The sequence below is a fragment of the Erpetoichthys calabaricus genome, chromosome 18 (assembly GCF_900747795.2).
Source record: "Erpetoichthys calabaricus chromosome 18, fErpCal1.3, whole genome shotgun sequence".
Classification (NCBI taxonomy): domain Eukaryota; kingdom Metazoa; phylum Chordata; class Cladistia; order Polypteriformes; family Polypteridae; genus Erpetoichthys; species Erpetoichthys calabaricus.
This window is the reverse complement of record NC_041411.2, coordinates 47,532,339-47,555,487: the sequence shown is the minus strand read 5'-3', so window position 1 is coordinate 47,555,487 and position 23,149 is coordinate 47,532,339. Positions and strand designations below refer to the sequence as shown.

Genomic DNA, 23,149 nt, shown 5'->3' with positions numbered 1-23,149 from the left:
GCATACATAATGTGTTCTGTTAAAATTTGTTTAAATGTTATTTGTTACTAAACATCTCAGCCATTCTTGTTATCGCGAAACAAAAAATAGAATTACCTTGAAAACCAGATTTGACTTTGCAGCAGTCTTTGCATTTTCTATACATGGGTCCATCACTCCAGCAGTCTGAGTGACTGGACCACTGAAACTAGCTGCTAGAACAGGTTTGGATATCTTGTCAAGATTCTGTTCCTGGTGCACTATTTGCAGTTTTTCAAGCAGCCTATGTGGAGAAACCACTCCGGGCACAAAGGGTGGTAGCAAAGAAGGCAAATGAGAAGCCTGTGGAGACAGATTCTTGGGTGGACTGTTACTACTGCGTCCATTGTCGCAATCTCCTACACCAGTGTTTGCTCCATGAAGTTTCTTAATTATAGTTGGGGATTCTTGAAGCTCCATAGGCCGATCTGCATAACAAGTGAGGTGTGGATGGAACAGGTGTTCAAGAGGCCCCTTAGTGGTGCAGGGAACAGAAGATGGCAACTGAGTGGTGCTGTTTTCAGAAAGTTTATTTTCAGGAGATTCTGAAAGTGGTTGTAGCTCAGTCACTGCTCTGTGGTTCATTAGTTTCTTGATGGCAGGACAAGGAATAGGATTATTATTAGATGTTGGCTTGGCCACATGCAATTGTTCTTCATAAGAAAGAGATCGAACAATTCTTGGACAGCTACCAGTTTTCAGTCTATCTGTCTGCAGTCTTGAATCACGCTTCACTGAAAACTGGCCTTCAGGAGTTCCAAAAAGTCCTGCCAGTGACAAAGACTTTGTTCCAAAAGTGTCCTCCTAAATGAAAAAGAAAAAAATATCCCTGTAAGTCATTCATTTCTAGAATAATTGTGTGTATGTGTCAAACCATTCTTGTTTAAAGCCACACATTCTAAACCACGTTTTCTTAGTTGACATTGGTTGATTAATTGTTCATTTAGGGATAAAACATCCAAATGCTGACAAATTAATTTAATCAAAATGTAATGCACTATTATACAATAGAATATAATAAAAAAGTAACCACCACCCCTACCCTTTGTAGTAATGCATCCATTTTATATACAGTAGAAAGAGAAACCCGAGTCAACATGTAATGAGAAACTCAGTCCCCAATGCCCCAGGGATACTACTACGATTAGCGTTGAGTACCACTTGACACTCTCTTCTGAACAAACTCAAACCAATGCTGCTAATTTCTAAGATTAACTCCAGACACCCTGTTAATCCTCATTGCTGAAAGGTTAAATTAAGAAAAGATGCCTTTCTGGGTTGGAGAAGGTGGGACTGACCAAAAAACAGAGCTGGAGGTGGCAGAGTTAAAGATGTTAAGATTTGTATTAGGTGTGACGAGGGTGGATAGGATTAGAAATGAGTACATTAGAGGGTCAGCTCAAGTTGGACAGTTGGGAGACAAAACCAGAGAGACTGCATTGGTTTGGAGAGCAGAGGTGTGAGGTATATTGGGAGAAGAATGTCAACCATGGATCTGCCAGGTAAGAGGAAAACAGGAAGGCCCTAGAGGAGGTTTATGGATGTGGTGAGAGGGGACATGAAGGTGATGGGTGTAACAGAGAAAGATGCGGAGGACAGGAAGATGATCTACTGTGGAGACCAAAAAAGGGAGCAGCTGAAAGAAGAAGAGTGCTACAGCTGATAGGAGGTCTGAGGATTTGAAACAAGTTAATAATATGGATGTTCCAACAAAAGAACCAAAAAAGAGAATAAAGTTGGATGCAAGATTAGAAAGAAAAATAAGATGAGACAAGAGAGGATTACTGACAGTAAGAATAGTAGAGAGGAAACTTTTGACCAAAAAAGTAGCAATGACAAGGCATTCCCAAAACATACGGTGTCTAATGCCCCATATTGACAAAGGGATCACTTAAGTTCTCTGGCTAAGCTCATGCATGACATATCATTTATACTGAGCAAAACATAGCCTTGTGCACAAACCTAAAACTGATTATTTTGAATGTTAAAAGAATGCTCAGACCAAAAATATTATTTTTTAATAAGTTACATAAAAACATCCATGAAAAAAATCTCATGAAACTCATGTTATGTAATCGCTATGCCAAGTAATCCAGTTCAAACATGCAAAAGACATGCATTTTTGGCTGAATTATTGTGAAATAAATACTTTGGGAAATTCAGAACAGTGCACACAAAGGATAATGCATACACATGGGAAATGGCTTTTAAATTGAAGACAGGAATCTTGACCAATGAACGACAGGGAGAGGCGTTCCCAGCAAAATACATGGGGTAACATGCAAAACAACTATCATTTATGGGAGGAGTATTTTATTTAGGTTTTACCTTTATGGTACACTTTTGCATTATGGGTATAATGCATTTTTCATACCAGACCATCCTTACTTAATATTACAAGCAAGCTCTGTGTAGTCACCAAAAGGATGATATAATGGATTTAAACAATGGAAATGAGGCTCTCGCACAGGGCTACTGGGCTCACCCTCCGTAATGATATGAGAAGCTGTGTAATAAGAGTGACTTTGGAGGAGTACTGATGATTTACGAGACCAAAAAGAGACTACCCTGTCACCACCTAAAGAAAAATGGTTAGCTTAAAACTACTTGGGAACATCCTGGAAGTACCTGGAAAACTGCTAATAAAAATAAGATGGTTCCAATGCTTCCACCATGACCTCATCTGAACAAATATAGGAAATTGTCACCCAATACTTATAAACAAAAGTAAGACACAACAATTACAGTAAAAATTCTATGAATGTGACAGGGTACTGCTTTAAACAAACGAATGCAGTATATTCAAAAGCTTTCAGTGCTCATAAAAAGAATAGTAATTTTTTTAACTACCAATCACTCAATCAAAAGCCCATCAACTAATCATATTGTTTGCATGAAAAACAAATCATGACAGCATCATTTTATTCTGATGATTGTGAGCTTTAGGAAAAACCAAAAGACAAGTCAACTACAAAATAAAAATACATTTTTAGAGCCTGAGCTCACAAAGCATGCAGCAAGCTGCCACTAACTACAAATGGAAGACTACTTAAATTTATCAACACTATTGACACACTTCCAACAGAAGTGAATAAACGTTAGACCCATTTTGAAACTCACAGCACAACAACATTTATCAAACTATGAAAAGGATCACACGATTCTCTGCCAAAACACATAGAACATGATGTACAAAACTTTAAAGAAAGTAAGAACCTGCAAACAGCTGGACCAGAAGGTGCCTTATGCCATATCATCAGAAGCCTTGCTAAACAGTTAAAACTAGAATTACTGAAGCCTACGAAAAAACTTGTAATCCCGGCCTTAAATTCCTTTGCACTTATCCGTCAGCGTCTTTTGTGTTGTAAATGTGTGTCGATCAGCACAAACAGCCTGCTACCCCATCCCCCCCCCACCCACTTCAACAGCTCAATTCGCAAAGAAGGTTCTCAGTGCTCAGTGTTGATCTTGGAGATGAATTACATTGGAGTTGTAGAGGGTAAATAATATATCATCATTTGGAATACATACATTTCATGTGTGTTCTGTGTCTACAACAATGTTAACAGTTCCCACACACCCAAGGTAACAGGTACACATGTTGTAAATGTAGGAAGAACGGTCCATAGGTGTATGAGAACTGTTAACATTTGAATTTGATGATTGTACATAGCATGGAACTGACCTCTCTATCATTCTGCTCTCTATATCTCCTGGAGTACAAAAGAAACACCCCCATGCACCAAAATGTGGAAATTGAGCAAGACTGGGGAAAAAAAACCAAACGCGGTCACTGTCTATAACTGCATGATGGTATGCGAATGAATATAATGTTGCATTAGTGCAACAGTGTTTTCTGAAATGTACTATACAGGTCATAAAATGAATTATTCCAAATGTCATATATACCTATGTCTCTCTTTTTTGTCAGTGCGGCTTTGACATCATGGACCAGAAGGTGCATACTAATTCAGCGTGAGCAGGAACGCTCAAAAATAATACTGAAGAAAACAAAATTCACATCCACAATCGTTCTCAGTCATGCATACCACTCAACCCACGTCCACAGTTTTCCCAGTCCCAGCCTTGTTCACGCACAAGATCTGACATTGTTTTCAAATAAAGAGGTGGTGTAACAAAACAAGTTTGTTATACCACGTCTTTATCTGAAAACAGCGTGACAAAGAATAAAAGTGGGAAAAAAAAGCTAACTTTTACAATTACTATAAATTTACACCAGCTGTTACAGACGCAAACCAAAGTATGTTTTTATTGTATGATATTAACAATAAGAGCACCTCACTACTCAAAATGGTAAATTTGGGAGGCAGTCGGTATTGAACCGGCGACCTCCTGATTAGGAGTCAGCAGTTCCTACCGATGCACCATGCAGGCTGTTGTATCAATAGACTACCCTAACCTGTTTTCTTTTTCTTCGGTTATATTCTTGAATAAAAGCGCACTTATTTTGTTATACTTGTACCTTTTATGAAAGTGTTTATTTGATATTTGGACTTCATGCTTCATATATTATACATTTCATGTCTACATTTTGTCAATTATTACTAAAACATGAAAAATGTTTCTGTTTTAACGCTATGTTTACATAGATTGTTGTAGACACGGAACACATATGAAATGTATGTATTCCAAATGACGATATATTATTTACCCTGTACAACTCCAAGGAAATTCACTTCAAGATAAACACTGAGAACCTTCTTTGTGAATTGAGCTGCGGCAGTGGGCGGGGGAATAGGATAGCAGGCTGTATGCGCTGATCGACACATTTACAACACAAAAGACGCTGACTGAGAGGTATGAAGGAATTTAAGGTGGGCCGGGATTACAAGTTTTTTCATAGGCTTTTGTAATTATAGTGTTAATCTCTCTTTTTAAGGGCACTTCAGCCTCTCATTACCTGTGTCTGCCTTACAAGTATGTACTGTACTTGAGAAAATCATCAGAGTGCCAATGCTCAAAAACAGTTAAGTAACACACAGTAATATCCAATGGAATTCACTTCTGTGGCTGTGATATACTTTTAAAAGCTATTAATGGCTGACAATGATGGGTCTGTTCTGTGAATGGCAGCATGTTTTGTCCACAGAGGTGTTGCGCGGGGGCCCTTTCACTGCTACACCGCTAAATAGGTAGTGGTAGTGTAGGTATTGTGCGGTGAAAATGGACAGAGAACATTCCGAAACTGAAGCTGTAGATTAAGTTGAACATGATGACACAGAAGAACTTTTGCCGAAAAAAACGTCCGTTGCCTGGAGAAACTTTGGTTTTAAAAGGTCAGATGTGGACCATTATGTTCAAATGTGTAAATACTGTTTCTATACTACTGGATAATACTGCAAGCCAAGTTGTACTTGTATTCAATACAGTGTAATGTACCTGGGTACTGTGTAATAGTGCGACGACATGTTGACTTTATTCTCGACATTTCCACTTTAATCTCGACGCTTATGACGAGAATAAAGTCGACATGTTGACTTTATTCTTGACATTTCTACTTTATTCTCGCAGTTTATGTCAAGATTAAAGACAACAGGTTGACTTTATTCTCGTAATTTGTCATTAAAGTAGAACATTGTAAACTAAACTTCATCGTAAAATGAATATTTAATTTACTAGATTTTCTCAAACCCCGTCATAAGTTATATAGCACATTAAATGCTTTGTGTTAAGTGTTCAAAATTTTCAGAGAGCAGGAATATCATAAAGTGAATGGATTCTGTGCGGTGATTGCTGCCGGCGCCACCTCTTAGTGCGGAGGAAGTCAGTTTAAGAAGCGTAGTGATTAACAACTGGGTCAGGGATCACTTAACACAAAGCATTTAATGTGCTGCATTAACTTATGACGGGCTTTGAGAAAATCTAGTAAATTAAACATTGATTTTAGGATGAAGTTTAGTTTACGACATTCTACTTTAGTTATAAACTATGAGAATAAAGTGGAAATGTCGACTTTAATCTCAGCATAAACGGCGAGAATAAAGTGGAAATGTTGACTTTAATCTCGACATAAACGTCAAAATTAAAGTATAAATGTGGAGAATAAAGTCAACATGTCGACTTTATTCTCGACATATAGTTTGTATTTCTCTTCCCTGTGTCCGTATTTTTTTTTTTTTTCCACCGTGGCTCTAACACGATTCTATAGGGCTATACCACAAATAGCATTATAAATGCAAGTTGCAGTTTTATTATTTATGTACAAAGGACCCTTGACTTACGAACTCAATTCATTCGCGAGGGCTGGTTGTAAGTCAAGACTATTTTTCCATTAAGAAATAATGGAAATGCCCTTAATGTGTTCCGAACCGCCCACAGCAACACTTACTTAACTATTTTTAATAGAAAAGGGTTGTATAATGTGCATAATTTACCAAAAACACCAATAATGTTTCTAATGTACTAACCAAAAAGTTATAAAAAGTGCCTAGCCTACCAGAAGCAACAATTTCATACTGTACTCACCATTTAAGTTGACATCTTTGGCTTGCAGGAAGGAAGGAGGAGGAGAATGAAATGGAAGGTGGTTATTGTTTGGAAGGAGTTTCCTTATACAAATCTTTTCTTTGTAAAATTGTCGAGATGGTGGATTTCGACATGCTGTACATATTAGCGAGATCGGTCACACGAACGCCACTCTCATATTTCTATACAATTTCCTTCTTCTTTACAATTGTGATCGCTTTCTTTACCTTCGCTTCCTTCCTTAGCAATTATCGAAATAAATTATATAAATCACTGCACTGACCAAAATTACGTCCACAAACACATGTATCTGGGCTCCGACTGATGCTTACAAACGCTCTCAGCTGTTTGTTTACAATCACACAAGCGGATACACGTGACCGCATTCGGGTCGTAACGCAAGATGTTGGTTGTAATTCAAAACAAAAATTTTAGTCGTAAAGCAAGTTGTTCGCATGTCAAGCCGGTCGTATATCAAAGGTCGACTGTATATAGCTTAGCTTGAAGCAAGGTCCATATTAATGCAGTTTGCCTTAATGAAGGTTCAGTTGGTAAAGATGTCATCACCAAGTTGCACTTGTTTTATTTTATTTTAATTTGGTGAATACTGTGTAATTTACCTGGGCTTGAAGTCTTGAAGTAATAGTGCAACTATCAGTAATAATACTATTAATTATTAGTTTAAATATTATGCAGTTTATTGATGGTAAAGGTGTTTAAAAAGTCACTTTAACGTGTCAGTGGACAGAGATGGTTAACATTAACAGAAAGTGTAGTTGGATTACAAAAAGTATTTACTATTTATTCCTTTTCTAAGATATGTTCAGTGCAATATAACTTTTGACAAGCACCTCTGGATATTTTACTAAGTCTAAATGCCTCTTTGGATAGTTGAAAATATGTTGTCAAAATTATAGTTTAAGTTATTTGCAAAATTTGTTCAATAAAAAGGTTCTATATTTTGACTGCATCTGTCATGCAATGTGATTTCATCTCTTAATTTTTGCCGCCCCTTGAAAACTATCACTTTATGGGGCCATGCAAATCTGTATTAATACTTGTGTGCACATTAAAATGTTTTTTTTTTGTACAATGTACAATTCTCATAACAGTGGAATAGATTATTCTTAGCCAGTCTACTGCAGTAATTGCAGTGGAAAATGTGGTTAACATCCACTCATGCATGGGAAAAAATACCGTTGAATACCGTGAAACCGGGATCATTTAGAAAAATACCATGATATAGAATTTTGGTCATACCGCCCACCCCTATAATGACCTAGATATGTGTACTGTCAAGACACACACTACATATTATGTAAAATTCTCAAACCCACTTAATACAATTCGACATTGTAACAGGCAAGAGCATAGGACTATGAAGGATTCGCATGCTACAGTGACCGAGATTGATAAAATGAAACTGTTGCTTGAGGACTTCATCAGTCACAACTTACAGTGCATCCGGAAAGTATTCACAGCACATCACTTTTTCCACATTTTGTTATGTTACAGCCTTATTCCAAAATGGATTAAATTCATTTTTTTCCTCAGAATTCTACACACAACACCCCATAATGACGTGAAAAAAGTTTACTTGAGGTTTTTGCAAACGTATTAAAAATAAAAAAACTGAGAAATCACATGTACGTAAGTATTCACAGCCTTTGCTCAATACTTTGTCGATGCACCTTTGGCAGCAATTACAGCCTCAAGTCTTTTGAATATGATGCCACAAGCTTGGCACACCTATCCTTGGCCAGTTTTGCCCATTCCTCTTTGCAGCGCCTCTCAAGCTCCATCAGGTTGGATGGGAAGCGTCGGTGCACAGCCATTTTAAGATCTCTCCAGAGATGTTCAATCGGATTCAAGTCTGGACTCTGGCTGGGCCACTCAAAGGACATTCACAGAGTTATCCTGAAGCCACTGCTTTGATATCTTGGCTGTGTGCTTAGGGTCGTTGTCCTGCTGAAAGATGAACCGTTGCCCCAGTCTGAGGTCAAGAGCGCTCTAGAGCAGGTTTTCATCCAGGATGTCTCTGTACATTGCTGCAGTCATCTTTCCCTTTATCCTGACTAGTCTCCCAGTCCCTGCCACTGAAAAACATCCCCACAGCATGATGCTGCCACCACCATGCTTCACTGAAGGGATGGTATTTGCCTGGTGATGAGCGGTGCCTGGTTTCCTCCAAACGTGATACCTGGCATTCACACCAAACAGTTCAATCTTTGTCTCATCAGACCAGAGAATTTTCTTTCTCATGGTCTGAGAGTCCTTCAGGTGCCTTTTGGCAAACTCCAGGCAGGCTGCCATGTGCCTTTTACTAGGGAGTGGCTTCCGTCTGGCCACTCTACCATACAGGCCTGATTGGTGGATTGCTGCAGAGATGATTTTGTCCTTCTGGAAGGTTCTCCTCTCTCCACAGAGGACCTCTGACAGAGTGACCATCGGGTTCTTGGTCACCTCCCTGACTAAGGCCCTTCTCCCCCGATCGCTCAGTTTAGATGGCCGGCCAGCTCTGGGGAAAGTCCTGGTGGTTTCGAACTTCTTTCACTTACAGATGATGGAGGCCACTGTGCTCATTGGGACCTTCAAAGCAGCAGAAATGTTTCTGTAACCTTCCCCAGATTTGTGCCTCGAGACAATCCTGTCTCAGAGATCTACAGACAATTCCCTTTAACTTCATGCTTGGCTTGTGTTCTGACATGAACTGTCAACTGTGTGACCTTATATAGACAGGTGTGTGCTTTTCCAAATCATATCCAATCAACTGAATTTACCACAGGTGGACTCCAATTAAGCTGCAGAAACATCTCACGGATGATCAGGGGAAAATGGATGCACCTGAGCTCAATTTTGAGCTTAATGGCAAAGGCTGTGAATACTTATGTACATGTGCTTTCTCATTTTTTTTTATTTTTAATAAATTTGCAAAAACCTCAAGTAAACTTTTTTCACGTTGTCATTATGGGGTGTTGTGTGTAGAATTCTGAGAAAAAAATGAATTTAATCTATTTTGGAATAAGGCTGTAACATAACAAAATGTGGAAAAAGTGATGCGCTGTGAATACTTTCCGGATGCACTGTATTTGGGGACAGGGAAAGAGAAAGCCAATTAAAAAAAATGTACATGACATCCCTGGCTACAGTCTGTCAGGAAGCACACGAGAGACTTTGGAACCAGGTGGAAGAAGGTTCTGTGATCTGATGAAACTGCAACAGAGCTTTCTGACCATCAGACCAAAGTCCAAATATCACATAATACAGAAAATTCAATGTCTCTTTCATGAAATATGGTTAGGATAACATTGTGCTGTGGGAATGCTTCTTTGCAGCACGTACCGAAAAGCTTGTGATGCTACAGGGCACAGTGAATGCAGCAAAATACAGGGAAAATCCTGGAGGAAAATCTTACGTTGTCTGTAAGAAAACTGTGCATTGTGAGATTCCAGCAAGACATCAGCTCCAAGCATTAAGTCAAAGCTACACAGGAATACCTTAAAAACAATGTTAATGTGTGCAAATGACCAAGTCACAGTCCAGATCTCAATCCAAATGAAAATGAACAAATGAGGCTGTTCACTCACAATCCCCATAAGCCTGACTGAGCTTACACCGATTTGTAAAGAAGAAAAAAGAGAAACGGCAGTGTCCAGATGTGCAAAATAGACAGAGAGAGACTTGAGCACACAGACTCAAGGCTGGAATGGCTGTTAGAGGTGCATCTACTAAATACTGACTTAAAAGGTGTTTAATACCTGTGCAGTAAGTTATTTTTTGTTTTATATTTTGTAATAAATTTAGACCACTTTCAGAGATCTGTTTTTACTTTGACATTAAAGAGTCTTATTTTCTGTTAATCAATGTTGAAAAACCCAACTTAAATCCACTGTGATTCTATGTTGTATACAAAATTGATAAAACTTTTCATAGGCACTGCAGAGTTGATCAGTATGGTAACTTTATTTTCATAGTGCATAATTAAAATGTATCTCAAATAACCAAGTAGTTTATCTGTATAAGTTATACATATTTTATTCCAGTCAAGGTCTGAATACATTTTAATAGCAACAAAGTCAAACTTTCAAATTTCTTTAATCCATAGAAATAATGATTTCAAGTACAATATGCTTAATTTTAAAACACTCCTCACTGATTGTTTCTGAATCGTGTCTAAAATATTATCTACTACACAGTGCAACTTTTACTTAATTTGTATGGAGTTAATTGCACATCATTTGGCAATTCAGTGAGATCACATTATCTGAGAATGAGAAATTACCTTATATGACTGGCGCACAGAAATTGAATGCATCACTGAGGGCTTCACAGGAATAGGCTTAATCAAGTTAGGATTATCAAAGATGACATTAGTGGCAGCAATCTCCTTTGGCTCCAAACTTAACTTGCACTGAAACAGAAAACAAATGAGAGTTGATACTAAAATCACACAAAGTGACAAGTGCCATAATGTAAGTGAATTGGATTTGTTAAAACAAATAACTTCAACAACCAGAGAAAAGAAAACCATACAATGATACAGATAAATGAAACAGTAACAGAAATATAAAGTTAAATTGCAGTTTCTTTGCATAGTATTTCAGCTATTGATTCCTATGTTATGATCAGGTGTGGTGTTGGGAGTTGTTTGAAATTGCATTAACTGCAGAATTTGTCTGGTTCACTAATGTTTCCAAGCAGACATCAAAACATCACTTAGATACAATCAGAAATGCATTTTTAAAAATGATATCACCGCTTTATATGACAATTTTCTTAGTATATTTTAATAAAAATATTGTTCCATTCATGTACCAAACCGTGAATGCACAATAGACAAACAAGTAGAACATGGCTGCTCGGCTCTAATAGTTACTGTCCTCTCAGTTCAATAATACTTCATGCAGTCAATATGGATGGGAACTTTCATCACTCTCTCAGTTACACATGCTCATGTTTTTCAGACATTCCACTTCACAAATAAAATGCATTTAAATTCTTTCATAGTACACGTTTGCTACTTATGTAGTGATGCTCTGATGGATCATTCGCCAATCTAAATCGATAAGAGTGATAGGGAGTTGTTGAGAATTGCAATCTGAGACAATATGCAGCAATGAACTACCTTCTTATATAGGCAGGTCAAGATGACACAACGTCATGTGACCTCCAACAGTAAGGTTGCAGCTAAGGAAACACCGTCCCAGAATAGTAGCAACCCAAAAAACAGAACACAAAAAGGCATTATACAAGAGGTACAAAAATGAGTAATCAGTTTGTAATCACAATATTATTTCTCAAGTGTCGCTTTGTGTTGACAATAATTGAGCTGCCACTTTGCACAGGAGAAATCCTTTTGAAAATAAAACGGCACTGATCGACAGACTGACGGTCAACATACAAGATCAGCATATTGTTACTGACCAATCACTTTTGCATTAAAAAGGTTGTTTGACAATGAAGCGATACAAAACTTGTAAAATTCCTGAGCTGAAAAGACTCGGCCAACTGCTGAAAAACTGAACATACTAATATTTTAGTATTTATTCTAAGTTTATCTTTTTTTAGTTTACATTCACAGCTTAAAATACCTGATTTTGTGAAAATAATCCAGTAGCAGAATTATGTTTTAAATATTTGTCCCCCTTTTTTCAACTTTTCTCTCTCTCTTAAAAAAGATGAGAGATATAGATAGATAAATAGAATATCATATTCTATTTGTTCTTAACATCAGTCATATCATACATATTGCATACCAGGGATTTTTCCTGCCTTGCATTCAAAGTTGCTGGGAAAGGCTTCATGTTTTCTGTGATCCTGCTCTGGATAAGCAGATTTAGAAAATGTATATATTGTTCATAATTTCAGATGCTGTTTCTGTCGTTTTGTGGCTGTCCTCACTCCTATAACCCCCTCTTACTCTGCTCATTAAGGGTTTACCGTTCTTATCCACTGGCTTTCAAGTTTCACTGCCCCTAACCTTCATGCTACAATGCTTGATTTTCTTCGTTTCTCTCAGCAGAGATAGGTGGGGTCTGCACACTAATTCAAGCCTAAGACCCCTGTTCTTCCTATGCCGCCATGATTTTCGTGATCACAACTGTAAGAACACAGTAGAATCTATTTTTTGATTTTTAATATCTTTTCAGGTCTGCAGGTGGCAAAATTCTGTCTATAAATTTTCTGTGCCTGAGATGGAATCAGAGATCAATATAACTAGTAGAAAATAAAGCCAAGTATGGGAGATTTTTGAATGCAATATTAAAGCTAGGCCATTAAAAGCACATTGTCTTGGAGCAGGATATGTTGTGTGGTGTTGACATTTAGAGTAAAAAAACCCTCAAACTTTAAAATTCACCTAAATTTCATTACAAATAGGCCTGTTTGGGCAAGAAAAGGAAAAGATGAAAAGTGCCAACAGTTGGGGCACACTTGCTCAGCACAAATGACAGATTATAAATTTAAAAAATTATAAAATAGTATAACATTTATCATATTCAGCATGATTTTGGTTACGTTTGTTTTTATCAAACAAAAACGAAACCGGATAGTAAACCATGTAGTGTAGTAAGGTTCCACTAACACTAAAATCTTATTATATCCAAACCCATTTAAGTGTACAGTTCTGCCTGATTGTGACATAAAACTAAACTCCATAGTAGCTCTTTAACAGTACCATAATTACTAAAATGGAAACTAATAGATATAAAAAATAAAATAGAAATGTCTTATTGAAATTAAAACTAAATGAATACTAAAAATGCACGATGAAAACTAAAACTAGACTGAATTTCCAAGTAAAGTCAGAAAAAATATAAAAATAAAAACTAATATAAAAAGGCAAAAATATAATAACCTTGACTCTCAGAACCTCAAGAGTGTTTATATGGGTGTGAAGAGCCTGGGAATGTATAGGGTAAATAATATATAGTTATTTGGAATACATACATTTCATGTGTGTTCCGTGTCTACAATGATCTGTATAAATGTAGGACGGCAGGAAATGTGAGACAAGAAATGCTGAACACATACCTAAAAAAAGAGACTTTTTCCATGTTACACTAATAATGACGTGAAGTGTATAAAGTGTGAAGACTTTAGTCCAAATATCAAATAAACACATGCACTTTTATTCAAGAATATAACCAAAGAAAAAAAAAACACATCACTCAATTTACATGTTTCTGTCAATGAGTTAAAAACCCAAGCTCAAATGTCAATTGACAGAAAGTTGATATGTATTCCTGGATAGTGCAGAAGTAAGAACTGCTGCCTTGTAAGCAAATGGTTGCAGGTTGAGTCCGGGGGCTCCCCGTTTTAAATAGTGAGCTGATATTATCCTCTCTAATAAAATCCCTTTGTGCGTCCAGGTGTCTGTGTGTGTGTGTGTCTTCTGGTGAAGTGCGCATGCGCGGGGTATGGTGCGATGCGCGATATTACTGTCAGAGAAAGTTAGAGGCATTTTACAGAAATACAAACCAGTATTACTGCTTTATGTGTATGTTCAGCTGTTGAGTTATTAGTGTTTTGCTGTTTATGAAGTTATTCCTGTTAAACAACACTGTTCAATAAATGAGTTGGAATAATTTAATATACCTAGGCAAGAGTTTTAATTTTTTTTTTGTATTGGGAAGCAATTAGAGCTATTTCTATTTTTTAGAAAAATATTAATATGCTTTAAGGAAAATACAAGTTTTGATTAAATTCTGATTAAGGTGCAGTCCATTTCAACTAAAAAAATGTAATTGTGCGATTAATCAAAATAAAATTTTCTAATCAGACCGTAGCCCTAGTTGGGTATGCACAGTTACAGTTTAATTATTCTATGAACCGTGAAGGGAAGGATGGAACTGAGTCACTAAGATGCAACTATCTTGTATAATGAATGATGTTTGTTCAAGTCAAACATTAAAATGATAGTGCTCCTTGCATGTTGCTGCTGTAACTAATATTCAGTAAGGGGAAAAATGTGGAAAGCCATTAACACATTTTCCATTTGATATACCTTATTCTTCCTTTAGTTTAAATCAGTTACTTGGGTAATGTACCCTGGATGAAGGTTACAGTGTCTATTTTGGATCACTTTACTTTCCAAACACGCTCCTTCCATTCCATTATACCAGTCATAGGCACCAGGAAGGAGCCTACCACTGGGTACACTAATAGCCACTCTTCAGGATGTGTCAGATAAATTACGCTTAAATGCACAAAGAAAACACCCATCTCACATTGGCAAAAAATAAATAAATAAAATAAATGTAACCATAAATAAACCAAACTAGCAAAAATAAAAAGATTTTCAAAAACAAGAATTAAAAAGTCCAACTTCCTAGGTTTAATTTAGAAATGAATTAAAAAAAAAAAAAAAAAAAAAAAAAAACACACACACAAAAAAAACCTCTGCCCTAATTTGGTCATCACTCTCATAAACACTGAGACACAGTGACACATAATGCATGTAACATTAGATAGACCTGTTAATTTCACTGTATCCTTCTAGCTCAAGAGCCCTTATGCTAAACATACAGTAAGTAATACAGCCAATGAAGTGAAGTGAATGCACCACTTTTCTCTTTCTTTCCAATTTACTTTCTGTACAGCTCAGATATTAATGCTCTAAGAAGATTAGCTACAATGTACATCTGAGACTAAGTGACATATCACTTCACTGGAGAGACTGAAAAAGTTGAAATGTATGAAGTTCTGAAACAGACTTGCCTACAGGGACTTAATAATACATCTAGTCATTTAGAAAAATGGGTCACTTGTATTTATATCATGCAAAACTTTAAAATAGTTCATTTAGGCACTGGTCTCAATAAATCACCCTTTTATTTGCCGCTGAAGGCAATGGGCATTAATACAACAGAAAAAAACAGTTCAGTCTTGTCAGCTAGTCTTGCAGCACTTAAATTACTATAGAGATTCCAGAGAAGCTTACTGCAAGGATGTGGATAGTTTTTATTATGGAACAGCATTAAGAAAAAGACAGGGAAAGCATTATTCTTAGTATTTTTAAAGGTGTGCTTGAGGGAGGGGGAGTTCAAAGCTGTTCTTACGTAGGTTTACTCTATATGCAATCAGAAGTTATTAGAATCATGTTTATTGATTCAGTCAATGTAAAATAGGACATTCTCTCACATTTAGACTTATACTGGTAGCACAAATATTAATTTCAATCCTATTTGGCAAACCTAGCTATAACAGAACATGCAAAGATAACATTTAGTTTTAACTTCAAGGGAAAATAACTAATGAAATCAAACCTGTTGCAATGTATTTGCTACAGAACAAAAATAAGTGCCACTAAACCATCCTTGATGCACACTTTTTAAAAAAATAATCAAGAGAATTATTACATAATTATATTTATATTCAAAAGCATAAAGAGACAATGTTATGTCATTTTTTTGTGGACCTCATTACAAATTTACAATATATTTGGTAATTTATTAGATTTGCATGGATAACCAAAAATAAGTTCTCTCATACCTTCACCTCAAGGCTGAATAATGGCAACAAGGCTAAAATAAGTGGTTATCACAGACTTGTGTGTATTTTGTATATTTTTTACATCATTTTTCTTCCAGATGAAATTAAGGAATTGCATATGTCTGTAGGGAATTGCATATGTCTGTAGGGGAGCAAGGGTTTTCAAGAGGGAGGGGTATGTACCCTCCTCTCAATCAACACCCCCACACTGATTGCAATTGATATTTCTAGGGTTTGGAATGGTATTTGAGCAACTGTGGATGGACGGTCCCATGGGGAACTCACTTTATGGGGTTTGGAGTGGTTTATCAATTATGGAGAACGGCTGGATAGTTCCCTCGGCTTGATGATTGGTTGCACTGGATAGGTTCTAGATGTTGGGGTGTAATGGGGACTTTGATGACCCTGGGTTTTATTAGGTTTTAGCAGGGGGCATAAATGATCATTTGCAGTGGATCCCTGCAGGGGGCCCTGTCGATCAGTTGTAGTGGATGGTTCTCTGGCTTTGTTAGATAACAGGTTGCCGAGGATGATTTTAAGGGATAGAGGGCCCTTATTTGGGGTGGGGCCTGGGGCAAGCAAGTCCCCTCTGCCCCCTGCTAGCTCTGTCATTGCTACATGTGCTCTGTTTGTGACAATAAAGCTTCCTCTGAGGAAGTTCCTGTAAAACTGCATGTGATATAGCAGGTCCGCAGCTGAGAATAAAAGGCCAGGTTTAAATAAATAATCACCGCACTCATGGCTTACAGGGGCGTGGTAGTGTGGCCGGAGCGGTTCTCGGACGTGACATACTACAGCCGTTTCCTCGCTTATGTGCAGAGGTGAGGAAACATCCGCATCCATAATTGATGCCGGAAGCTGCTAATCGACACACCTGTGCCACGTCCCCATTATAAATAGGAGAAACGCGAGTATGGACGAGAGAAAAAAACAAAAGGAGAGAAAAAAGATAGAAAGGAACAGAGGTTGAAGGAGGAAGAAAGGTGGGCGAGCGAGTGCCGGCTCGCTATAAGAAGGACTGGCAGGTGGGAGAAGTGAGCAAAAGAGGGGTGATTGGCCGGCAACTGGGGGCAGATTGATTGAGTCACTCCTGCTGAGTGCATGTGAGTAGCAGGAGTGACCGGAAGGTGGTTGGCTCGCCACAAAAGGCCACGGGAGTCAGAGATTTGGGATCAGAAGAACCCCAGCATGAGTGCCATGGCCATTGGTGGAACCCAAGTCTCGGTCTGGGTAATGGTGCCGTACGGAACCAGAGGACGGAAAGCAACTGAATGTAGAGAAGGTCAGCTGCAGGTAGTGCGACTCACCTGGTGCATAGCCCAGATGGGAGAAGCAGGGGAGCTGCCAGATGAAGGCGGCACCGAGTTTTGTTTTTAAAGGACTGCTTCCAGCTATTGATTTAAACCTCGTTTTTATTGGATTTATTTTAACCTCCAAATTTCACTTGCTTTTTATGGATTATTTATTGACATTTTTGAATCACTACTATTTATTTGAACACTTTTTGCTTTTGACTGTTTTAAAATAAAAGCACTTGTGCACTTTTGCACCTTTCCCCTTGCTTTCTTGATGTCCTCATTGTCCAGCTCATCTGGTTACATTATTGACAGTGTTTGGTTCAAGAGGCTCCGTAAAGGGAAGTGGGAGCCATGAAGTAGACCCACAACGTCACCCTGCATTATTCAGATTTCTTTCCTCTGGATTAAGTTAAGAGGATTTTCAATTGAGTTTATAAAGCAGCCGGTCCTGATGGTGTATCAGGGCATGTTTTACAAGCCTGTAGAGACCAATTACCTACTGTTCTTACTGACAGAACACACATTTCAATTCTACTTCATGAAGAAAAAAAAAAAAAAAAAAATTTTTTATATATATATATATATATATATATATATACCCACAGTGATCCCTCACTATATCGCGCTTCGTCTTTCGCGGCTTCACTCCATCGCGGATTTTAAATGTAAGCATATGTGAATATATATCGCGGATTTTTCACTGCTTCGCGGATGTCTGCGGTCTACAGTACGTGTGCTTCCTCAGTTGATTTGCCCATTTGAATTGAAACAAGGGACACATTTAAATTGAAACAAAGGACGCTATTGGCGGATGGCTGAGACGTTACCCAATCAGAGCACGCGGTTAAGTTCCTGTGTGCTGCTGATTGGCTCAGCGACGGAGTGCTGCATTAACCAGGAAGTCTAATCTCACTCATTCAACATTAACGTGCACAAGCGCCAACAGAAGATGCAAATGATTGCAGAAAAGGTAAAAGTTTTGGATATGTTGAAGGAAGGAAACAGCTACACCGCTGCAGGACACCATTACAGCATAAATGAGTCCACGATTCTTTTTATTTAAAAAGGAGGAAAAGCATATAAGATCTACGGCCGCAGTGTCTTTTAACTAGGGCGCAAAATGAGTTGCAAGTGGACGTTGTAAGGCAGTAGTCTGGATGGAATCTGCTTTAGGGATTTGGATTGAAGAGTGATGGAAGAAGAACAACGGCGGTGCTAAACAGTCGCCTGAAGAGGCTCCTTTAGATGAGCTGTAACGCTATCCTTTGTTGTGCAGTAAAATTAAACTCATCATTATCGGACAAGTCGTCGTGTCATTGTTGGTGAGTAACCATAATTAATTATTTACGTACAGTACTTATTACATGTACATAGTTTAGTGTCACTGTACACACATTTTACTGTATACAATTTATCTTGCATTGTACGTATTTATTGATGGTGGCCTGTCTGTCATAATGGCTGTAACATATGTGATATCGGAGACGCTCGATAATATTTAGGTTTTACTGTATGTAAACTGGGGCGGCACGGTGGCGCAGTGGGTAGCGCTGCTGCCTCGCAGTTGGGAGACCTGGGGACCCGGGTTCGCTTCCCGGGTCCTCCCTGCGTGGAGTTTGCATGTTCTCCCCGTGTCTGCATAGGGTTTCCTCCGGGCGCTCCGGTTTCCTCCCACAGTCCAAAGACATGCTGGTTAGGTGGATTGGCGATTCTAAATTGGCCCTAGTGTATGCATGGTGTGTGGGTGTGTTTGTGTGTGTCCTGTGGTGGGTTGGCACCCTGCCCAGGATTGGTTCCTGCCTTGTGCCCTGTGTTGGCTGGGATTGGCTCCAGCAGACAACCGTGACCCTGTGTTCAGATTCAGCGGGTTGGAAAATGGATGGATGGATGTATGTATGTAAACTGTGTTTACATACATAATTTCAACGAATCTTACCTAATATCTAAGAGAATACAAAGGGTTTATGCTGTATAATTGTGCGTGAAATGTTTATAATAGTGTGGGAGAGTTTATAAGGGCTTAAAATATATAAAAATAACCATATAAACATATGGTTTCTACTTCGCAGATTTTCTTATTTCGCGGGTGGCTCTGGAACGCAACCCCCGCGATGGAGGAGGGATTACTGTATATATACACAGTACTGTGCAAAAGTTTTAGGCAGGTGTGAAAAAATGCTGTAAACAAGGAATGCTTTCAAAAATGGAAGTGTTAATCATTTATTTTCATCAATCAACAAAATGCAGTGAATGAACAAAAGAGAAATCTAAATCAAATCAATATTTGGTGTGACAACCCTTTGCCTTCAAAACAGCATTAATTCTTCTTGGTACACTTGCACACAGTTTTTGAAGGAACTCGGTTGGTAGGTTGTTCCAAACATCTTGGAGAACTAACCACAGATCATCTGTGGATGTAGGCTTCCTCACATCCTTCTGTCTCAATGTAATCCCAGACACACTCGATGATGTTGAGATCAGGGCTCTGTGGGGGCCATACCATCACTTCCAGGACTTCTTGTTCTTCTTTACGCTGAAGGTAGTTCTTAATGACTTTGGCTGAATGTTTGGGGTCGTTGTCCTGCTGCACAATAAATTTGGGGCCAATCATACGCCTCCCTGATGGTACTGTAAGATGGATAAGTATCTGCCTGTATTTCTCAGCATTGACAACACCATTAATCCTGACCAAATCTCCAACTCCATTTGTAGAAATGCAGCCCCAAACGTTCAAGGAACCTCCACCATGCTTCACTGATGTCTGCAGACACTCATTATTGTACCGCTCTCCAGCCCTTCGACGAATAAACTGCCTTCTGCTACAGCCAAATATTTCAAATTTTGACTCATCAGTCCAGAGCACCTGCTGCCATTTTTCTGCACCCCAGTTCCTATGTTTTCGTGCATACTTGAGTCGCTTGGCCTTGTTTCCACATTGGAGGTATGGCTTTTTGGCTGCAACTCTTCCATGAAGACCACTTCTGGCCCGACGTCTCCGGACAGTAGATAGGAGTACCTGGGTCCCACTGGTTTCTACCAGTTCTGAGCTGATGGCACATGCTGGACATCTTCCGATTTCGAAGGGTAATAAGCTTGATGTGTCTTTCATCTGCTGCACTAAGTTTCCTTGGCCGACCACTGTGTCTACGATCCTCAACGTTGCCCATTTCTTTATGCTTCTTCAAAAGAGCTTGAACAGCACATCTTGAAACCCCAGTCTGCTTTGAAATCTTTGTCTGGGAGAGACCTTGCTGATGCAGTAGAACTACCTTGTGTCTTGTTGCTGTGCTCAATCTTGCCATGACATGAAACTGTCTTCCACAAACTCACCTTGGTAGCAGAGTTTGGCTGTTCTTCACCCAGTTTTAAGGCTCCTACACAGCTGTGTCTGTTTCAGTTAATGTCTGTGTTTCAACCTACGTGTGACATTGATGATCATTAGCACCTGTTTGGTATAATTGGTTGATCAGACACCTGACTATAATCCTACAAAATCCCTGCCTTTGTGCAAGTGTACCTATAAGAATTGATGCTGGTTTGAAGGCAAAAGGTAGTAACACCAAATATTGATTTGATTTAGATTTTACTTTGGTTCACTCACTTTGTACTTTGCAAATTGATAATAATAAACAATCATTATTTATATTTCTGAAAGCAATCTTTGTTTACAGCATTTTTTCACACCTTCCTAAAACTTTGGCACAGTACTGTGTGTGTGTGTATATATATATATATATATATATATATATATATATATATATATATATATATATATATATATATATATATAAAAGGACTGACTTTAAGACTATAGAATGGTGACTATCTCTTCCATTGTGAGAAAATGCTTTGAGAGACTGGTGCTGGTACATATTAAACATAATATTCCAAATAATTTGGGAAACCTCCAGTTTCTTTATTGGTTCAAAGATAATGCCATAAGCTTTGCACTTCATGCCATCCTGGCACAAGTGGATAGTAAAATCTGCTATGCCAGAGTTCTGTAAAGATTATAGTTGAACATTTTTGGACCATCAATCAACCTTATGGCACTCTCCACAAATGGTTTCTGCACTTTCTAACTGGTAAACTCCAATAAGTGCAGAGTGGAGGTGTCACTTCCTTCAGATTCAGCAAATGCACCTCACACATTGGGGTGCTAAGGCCTAGTACTCACCTTGAACTATGAAGCATGACACAGCTCCATCATATTATAACACCACCATATACCCTTTCATCAAGAATGAGTGAGGATAGACAGAAGATATGTTGGAGACATGCACCGTTTACATACAACAATACACTAACTTTTTTTTTCTCTCTAGCCTGTCTTCCTCCCAACACCTTCTCTCTTTCCCACATTGTACCTGCCTGGTTTCTGTTCCAGCAGAGGGTTAAAACTCCAAATAAATTATACTTCTAGGGTCCATGGTCGGCCTAAATTTTCTAGTTTTCGATGCACTCTTTACGTATTGGAAAGTCTGAAAGGACCAAACCTTTCTTTTACTCAATGTTCAGGCAACCTTGCCCAATGACAGGAGATCTTCCTTTAGCGCCTCTGTGAAGGATGGCACCTTTCCCTGCATTCAGCCTTTCTTTCTGTGATGGTGCCCTGAACATAGTATTTCCAGGGCACACCATACACCAGACATACAGTTTCATGGTGGAATGGTTTTTCCAAACTATTGCACTGGTACAGCAACTTCTGGTTCCATTTCTAATGTGTCAATGTCAATTTATTTATACAGCACATTTAAAACAACATAGGAATGCTGTGGCCAAAGTGCTTTATGTGTATAATAAATAGCAGGGCATGATCTTTGTCGTGTATCACCTCAAAATGCTTAACTGACTGAATACACAATGCACATGTTCAATTATAATATTAACTATAATATTATTGTAAATACTATATTATAATAAATAATTAATATTACCATTAATTGTAATATTAATATATTATATTACTATTTTAAACAGTTAATTGTCTGCATTAGGTAGAGAAATGTATTCAAGATATTTTCGTCAAAGGCATCAATGCGTTAATTTTTTTAATATTACATTTACATGTATATATTAATGATTCACATTATATTAAAATGCACATCACCCAGTAAAATCTACTTACAACATTAGTTATTTTACTATATCAGAAATATCCAGTACAAATTCCTGTCCATTTGAGACTGTAGAAAAAATGCACTTTTATTTCACGTTTCATTCTTAGATTTTGGATGAAAAGAGAAAGTCTGAATAAGCATATTAAATATTTTCAAATTAAAATGTTATTGTGATTGAAAATAAAGTGATTGACAATTAATAAGCACGGCTCTTAATAGGAGTTTTGTCATCCTAAATTCACATGATAAGTGCCATCTAGTGACTGTGACATTAATTAACACGTACCTTCTCATAATCATCTTTGGCCTTGATTAGCAACTGCAAGATGTCTGCACTTTTTCTGTCTCTTGGGTGCATATTTTTGTGAGAGGCGCTATCATCTTGATGTACTTCAGTCTTCTCTTGGTTTGTTAATCTAAAAGGAAGGTTTGAGAAACAACAAAGAAATAATATTAAAAAAAGCCACCATTCTTAGTAATAATCAACAGGTACTATAGCTTGATAGAAAGACTTTTCTTCTAATAACCTACAGTATGTTCACGTATTACCTTTTATCTTCTGCTTAGTTATATATTATCTTTTCATTTTCTGCTTAATTCATTCTACTTACACAGGGTTCAAATCAGATTTTTTAGCATAAGGGAATGATTTATCTTTCTGGTTTATAATCAGAGAATAGAGGAATTAAAATAACAAAATTAAGTAAAAGAACCTTAACATCAACTTCAATTCCA

At 37.8% G+C, this 23,149-nt stretch overlaps 1 protein-coding gene across 1 annotated transcript in view; it reads right to left on the bottom strand.

Annotated features, from left to right (window-relative positions):
• Positions 1 to 23,149, bottom strand: part of dcp1b (decapping mRNA 1B) — a 191,758-nt gene that overhangs the window by 12,399 nt on the left and 156,210 nt on the right. Inside the window, exons 6-8 of the mRNA XM_028824370.2 lie at positions 22,701 to 22,830; positions 10,787 to 10,915; positions 97 to 822 (exon numbers count right to left, since the gene is read on the bottom strand). Coding sequence (XP_028680203.1) covers positions 97 to 822; positions 10,787 to 10,915; positions 22,701 to 22,830 — 985 coding nt within the window. The remainder of the gene's footprint in view (positions 1 to 96; positions 823 to 10,786; positions 10,916 to 22,700; positions 22,831 to 23,149) is intronic.